Genomic DNA, 5,945 nt, shown 5'->3' on the forward strand with positions numbered 1-5,945 from the left:
AACATCATCTATAAAAGAAAACCTTTGTAGGGAAACATTTTTCGTCTACTAAATAGATTCTGAAAAGTATCGTTTATCATTCGTATTAGTCGAGCATTAGAAAATAATTTTAAACAATTAATTCTTGTCTATGGCATAGTGGGATAGTGACTAAGTCACTTAGATAATGGGTACTACCACATTCTAACACTTAATTAAATCCTTCCTAATAACCGTGCCATCAGTCAATATGACTCTCTAATTAAAACCAATGTCGTATTGTAAGTTAATTTTATAGTTAGAAGAATGCGTTTGTTTTATAACATAGTTTTATTAAGATATCTTGTTACATGTCTGTGGTTAGATTGTATTGTATGTGAGATTGTAGAATAATAATTTAATGCTTTTTATTATTCAATTAAATCATGAAAATTATTTTTTATAGCATCTCAATGTGTATAAGGTATTTTATTCATTGGATTTTTTAAAAATAGTTACTATGAATATCATAATAGCTTTAAAAAACTAAATTGAATCTTATTGTTATTACTTATTACAATTAAAATCTATAAAACACAATCAGTCCAAAATGGATGATATTTTTATGTATGGATGTTGCCATAAGTTTTGAAGGAATATGATATCATTGAAAAAGTGTATATATAGCTGTTTTTTGTCAATATAAAGTTAATTTTGCTTAGCAAGTTATAATCGAATAATTTTTAACGTTGTGATATATTTCCCACCAAATTAATCATTGAAGTATGTGTTTGTTGATGTTGTTTTGTTTAATATAAGAATGTAGTTGTATGTTATAATTATGTTTTTAATTTTTGTATTTAAAGTATCATTACTTCTTATCTCATTGTAATTACATAAGCATGATTCAATGCAAATTACTGACATTATTCAAACTCATTTTAGCAATTAATTGTAATTCGCTTTGAACTAGAAATAATTTATAAACAATTTTGTTTAACGTCCATTCAGATACTGATATTATTTATAATTAATAAATCTAATACTCACATAAATATTGTATTTTCACTATGAAAATGTTATTGAACTCCCATCTCATGTATTTTTTCTATCATTTCATTAAAATTTCGACTTTCAATTAATATCCTAAGAGTTCATTTTAACTGGTTGACGTGCCTAATTAAACTATTGATATATTAAATAATAAAAGTCCACTGTTTTTTTATTATTTATCGAATGCTCACTATATAAATTAAGTGTACTAATGTCTGTAAATTAAGCTTAAGAAATAACTTGGTCAACTTTTTACTCACTAAGTATATTTGAGTGATATACGTAAACATAATAAATATTCCCTTTTTCTATACCTCCTCTCGGATCGAGCTCAAAGACTAATGTCCCGGATTTGAAGATAGATCAAAATCAGCCTTGGACCCACCAAATTTGACAAATTTACATATATCCTGCCTAAAAATCAAGGTTCAAGGTATATATATCAATTGCTTTTTTCCTGTCTTCTGAACTACAAATTTTGTAGATTAATGTTTACCCTGGCAACACGTAGCGAAAAACTACAATTCAGAATAATTTAGATTTTAGATTGTTTCCCAAAATGGCAACCTCATTTAAAGTAGAGGAAATCCCCTTTACTTACCAGTATGGCTAGCTTTTTATTGAAAAAAAGGTATTGTTTTTAAGTGTTCATTAAAAATTTCTTTCTCAAATAGATAGAAACTAATTCCTTTGTTACTATTTTATAATAAAAAAGTGGTATTTCAAAAATTGTATTTCACATTTTTAAGTGTTTACAGGATGACAGGCTCTTCGTTTTCTTAGCCTGGATATATATCAAATATATATAAAAAAATCGGATTTTGGATATTCATTATAAAATCGGATTTGTTCAGACCCTGCTAAAAATCAACATATACTAAAGTTCGCGTTTTTTTTTTATAGTTAATCTCATTCTGTAATAAGTAACATGCCCCGTTAATCAATGTTATATTGGCATTAAACCAAGAACTGAATTGAATTGAATACATAATTAAGTTGTAAACAAATCGTAAAGCACCCAATGATATTCTAATAAACAGATATGTTATATCCACACTAAACAACAGAAAAAAGTGTGCCCAGCCGGTAAGCGTTTATTTTAGTTTATTTTTACATTTAATTAAAAGTAAAAAGGATAGCTTGATAAAAACAATAAGTAAAAGGGATAACTAGATGTTTTATTTAAGCAAAACGCCCCAATTAGGACGTTTTCTAGTCTTCACTTTTTGCGCGTTAATAACATATCTGTTTACTACAACATCATTGAAGGCACCTGTATATAAACTCACTCTATTAAAAGCTATCTTAATGAGTCTCGAGCTCCGACTATGAATAGGGTCGTACAGTTTTTTGTTTGCAGAAGCAATCAGTTGAAATATATTTAGCACTACCCAAAAATTAAAATGCCATAACACTAGTACTATGAAAATAACCAAAGTATATTCGTCGAGCATTATCAACATAAGTTAGCTGTCTTACTTTTCGAACAGGATGTACTGCGAAGCTGAGTCTTTGTCAGGATAAACAAAAAGAAACAAAAAAAAACAAAAGTGATTCTAAAAAAATTAAAGATTCCAGCTCTAAATTTTGGTTTCTTACGTGATGAGGCAAACAGTAGACTTTGTCTCCTTGCCGTTAAAACTACATATTTATTTGTAAATCAAGTTTGTATAACATATGTTGCATTAATATTTAATGATATATATAGGTATAATTAATGGCTTAAAGAATAGAGACCATTTTGGATGGCGATTTTATTTTTAATGTTAAAGACTTATTGTTAATTATAGGTAGGTTTAATATTGCTTAATTAAATGTGTATATGTAGTCTGTATATTTATACTAACTCACTCACTTCACTCACTTTAAAAGGGAATACACTAAGACTTGCAGTTTGGCGGTAGTATAGCTGATGAGTGGGTGGTACTTACCCGACGGACTTGTACAAATCTCTCACACCATTTGAAATATATAAATTTAGCGCCATCTAACGGTAATGGCCTAAACTACGTAATTGATATTTTATCACTTCATTAATTGTTCAAATGCAAGTAGCAATTTTAAGACAAGTTGAAGTTTAATATAAAGTTCAAATTTATTGTTACAAAATTAACAAAATATTTGATTTAAGTTTCTATTTAGGTAAAATAATAAAAAGTATTTGAAAACTAGTTACGCCATCTTTTATCGAGTAGCTAATGTATCTCTACAATGTTAATAATGTTTTTACACCTATTTATTAATAAGCCGGAAAAATAACACTTAAAAATCTTTATTTTATATATACACAGAGTAAAAAATACATGTGATTATCAGTTCAATGTCTAATGAAAAACTATAAAATTATGTTTACAATAGTGTCCGCAGCGACAGTGGCGCCACTATTTTCCTTATATTCAGGGTGTGTTTTCACAAATACTTCATTCTACTGCAATTCGTCCTAAGGTGAACATCCGAGCTTAATAGTTTCAACGTGTGTGACATTGAAGTGAAAGCTTGTTTCCTTCCTCAATACCTTGAAATAATCAAATATATGATTTGAAACAATTATAACAATAAGGAAATCAAAAAGTATTTTTAAAAATTATAATCGCTATATTAGCTACTACAGTGAAAAGCAATTTAACTCCTATTTACCAGTATCGATCGGCAAACAGTTTTCCGTGAACAAGCTATAGTTTACAGCGGCGCCGACTATATTTCAACAAAAACGTTAAAAGTCAAGAGTCACCGTTACCGTCGCCGAGATGGCGTTCATGATGCCAGTTATGAAGAACGATTGGGACATTTACAACTCACAGCGGTCGCGGCGAGCCTCAGAGTCCGCGGACAAAGTGGCGATCGGCGGCCGGGTACGGAAAGTGTCCGAATCCAGATCGGAAGGCCCCGTGTTGTCCCCACGAACAGCCTCCGCGCTCAGCCCTCACCGAAGTGCTCCAGCGATGCGCTCGCTGTCCTACTGCCGGGTACCTCCGTCCCGAGCGTCATTGCGAGTGCACGAAAGCCGAAAGGGTTCGGGTAGCCCGCCTAGCAGCGCGCGGGAATCGGACAAGTTTCACAGCAGGTTGGTGGAGAAGTTACGGCGGGCGTTCGGTCGTTCTGAGACCCGTAACGACGAAAGGAGCTCGTGAGCTAACCGGGCGTGCTTGTGTACAGGGCGTGCGCCGGCTCCCCCGAGCGACATTCGCGCTGTGGCGCCTGCATGCCCTACCTGTGAAGCGGAGAGGCCCGAGGGCTCGCGCCACCGCCCTCGCAGACACACCATCTGTGATATGTACGCGATAGAGCACACCAGTTGAGTACGTTTGAATGTGTTAACCGAGGATGGACGCTGGAACCTTAATGTTTGAACATCCTAATGCAATAGTAATAGTCGTCACCTATTTGGTTCGCTTTGGCGGTTGCATGTTTGTTTAGTATTATGTTCACCTTCGAGTATTAAAGGGTTGTTGAAAGTGAGGTTGTAACAGGGCTGTATGTAGAATGTTTAAGACTGCGTTTAGTTTAAGGTGGAGTATCGGGAACGTTTATTAAGCTATTATGAAGAGCTCTTAAACCGTTCGTATAATCGTACGCCCAGTAGTCTTGGCAGTTCGCGATTGGTATCTGTGATTTGTTAACTGTAAGTTACGGTGTTATTAATTTTAAATGAAAAGAAGTACCTTATTATTTATTTCTTTAAGCGTAAACGCCGTAATGATAAATTGTCAGAAAATTATGATATGAAAATCTGATGAAAATGTTTCATTGAGATATGTAATTTTCGTTTAGCTTGATTAGTAGATATTACAGTTTAGGTTCGAAATTTTGATTCAGTATTCTTTGATTGTAATTTAAATAGAAGATGCGTTTGCATACAAATTTTACGACATAGTGATTTAATTATTATGTTAGGTAGAGTATATTTAACCATCGATTTGACATTAGCTTGTCCCAACTACATTATTATGTACATGATTAAGTATTTTTTGTTACATATTGCATGATTTTATGTGATGTTAAAATGACTGTGTAAATGGACCAGATTTATTAAATTTTAGGTATTATTTCAGTGAAACTGAACGCAAGTGACTTATAGTGATTGTATTTTAAATGTAGAGCTATATTGATAAGCGAATAATATTCATAGTATTTCTTTTGCCTATTAAATTATGTTCCTTTGTCAAAAGAACTGCCGTATTTATAGACGTTTCTGCGTTTTCATCAAATGTAATAATTTCTATACAATATGTTTATATACAATTAAATGTAATCTGCATTGTCTGATCTGATGATTTTTTAAAAATATATAATGCTTATCCTAATGATCTGTTTCATTATCCCATGAACAAATTAACCTATAATTGATGCTCGTAATCCACTAATAAGATGTTTTGTGTTTTTTTTAAGTTAAAATTATTTTAACAATCACAATACTCAATAAATCTTTTGTTCTTTTATAAATACAACATTTTCGGTATCGGTGCCGTAACAATTAACATTTTAATTCAGTAATAATTACAAAGTTAATGTTCTACTTATATGTTGTTTATATGGACGTCTATTAATTTTATCAAATTTTATTAAAAAATACTTATTAACAAAAGTAAAAGAAAATGTGTGGTATCACTAATCTAACACATTTTTATTGATTTGTGTAACTATCAATATGTAGAGCAATATATAAATTGCGTTAAATTTTTAAAATATCAAGCAAGTCCGGTAAAGTTTTTGTTACAGTGCCTGAATGTGACTCGGACTCAGAGGCGTTTTGTGTCGCGTCGCCCCTTCGCGGCGCGGAACATTCGAGAACGTTCAGGCTTATTCCGCGCAATCGTAAGGGTGTACTAGTATAAAAGGGTCTCTCAGGTGCACGTGCTTTACTATGTAAATATCCGCGCACCGGTATAACTTGGAAACTATACTAATAGAAAAGTAAAGTAAAGTACGCCAGT

At 32.1% G+C, this 5,945-nt stretch overlaps 1 protein-coding gene across 1 annotated transcript; it reads left to right on the top strand.

Annotated features, from left to right (window-relative positions):
- The first annotated feature begins 3,419 nt into the window (after positions 1 to 3,419).
- LOC124535643 lies at positions 3,420 to 5,315 on the top strand. Its single transcript, XM_047111917.1, has 2 exons — positions 3,420 to 4,075; positions 4,168 to 5,315. The coding sequence occupies exons 1-2, from the start codon at positions 3,759 to 3,761 to the stop codon at positions 4,226 to 4,228; spliced, it is 378 nt and encodes a 125-aa protein (XP_046967873.1). The 5' UTR covers positions 3,420 to 3,758; the 3' UTR covers positions 4,229 to 5,315.
- Positions 5,316 to 5,945: the final 630 nt, after the last annotated feature.

This window comes from Vanessa cardui, chromosome 15 (assembly GCF_905220365.1).
Source record: "Vanessa cardui chromosome 15, ilVanCard2.1, whole genome shotgun sequence".
In the NCBI taxonomy this organism is placed as follows: domain Eukaryota; kingdom Metazoa; phylum Arthropoda; class Insecta; order Lepidoptera; family Nymphalidae; genus Vanessa; species Vanessa cardui.

Excerpts from the sequence above, each read along its gene's own strand:
- LOC124535643 (XM_047111917.1), top strand. The coding sequence starts at position 3,759 with ATGGCGTTCATGATGCCAGTTATGAAGAACGATTGGGACATTTACAAC. Across the intron at positions 4,076-4,167 it reads TCGGACAAGTTTCACAGCAG|GGCGTGCGCCGGCTCCCCCG; the intron begins GTTGGTGGAGAA and ends GCTTGTGTACAG.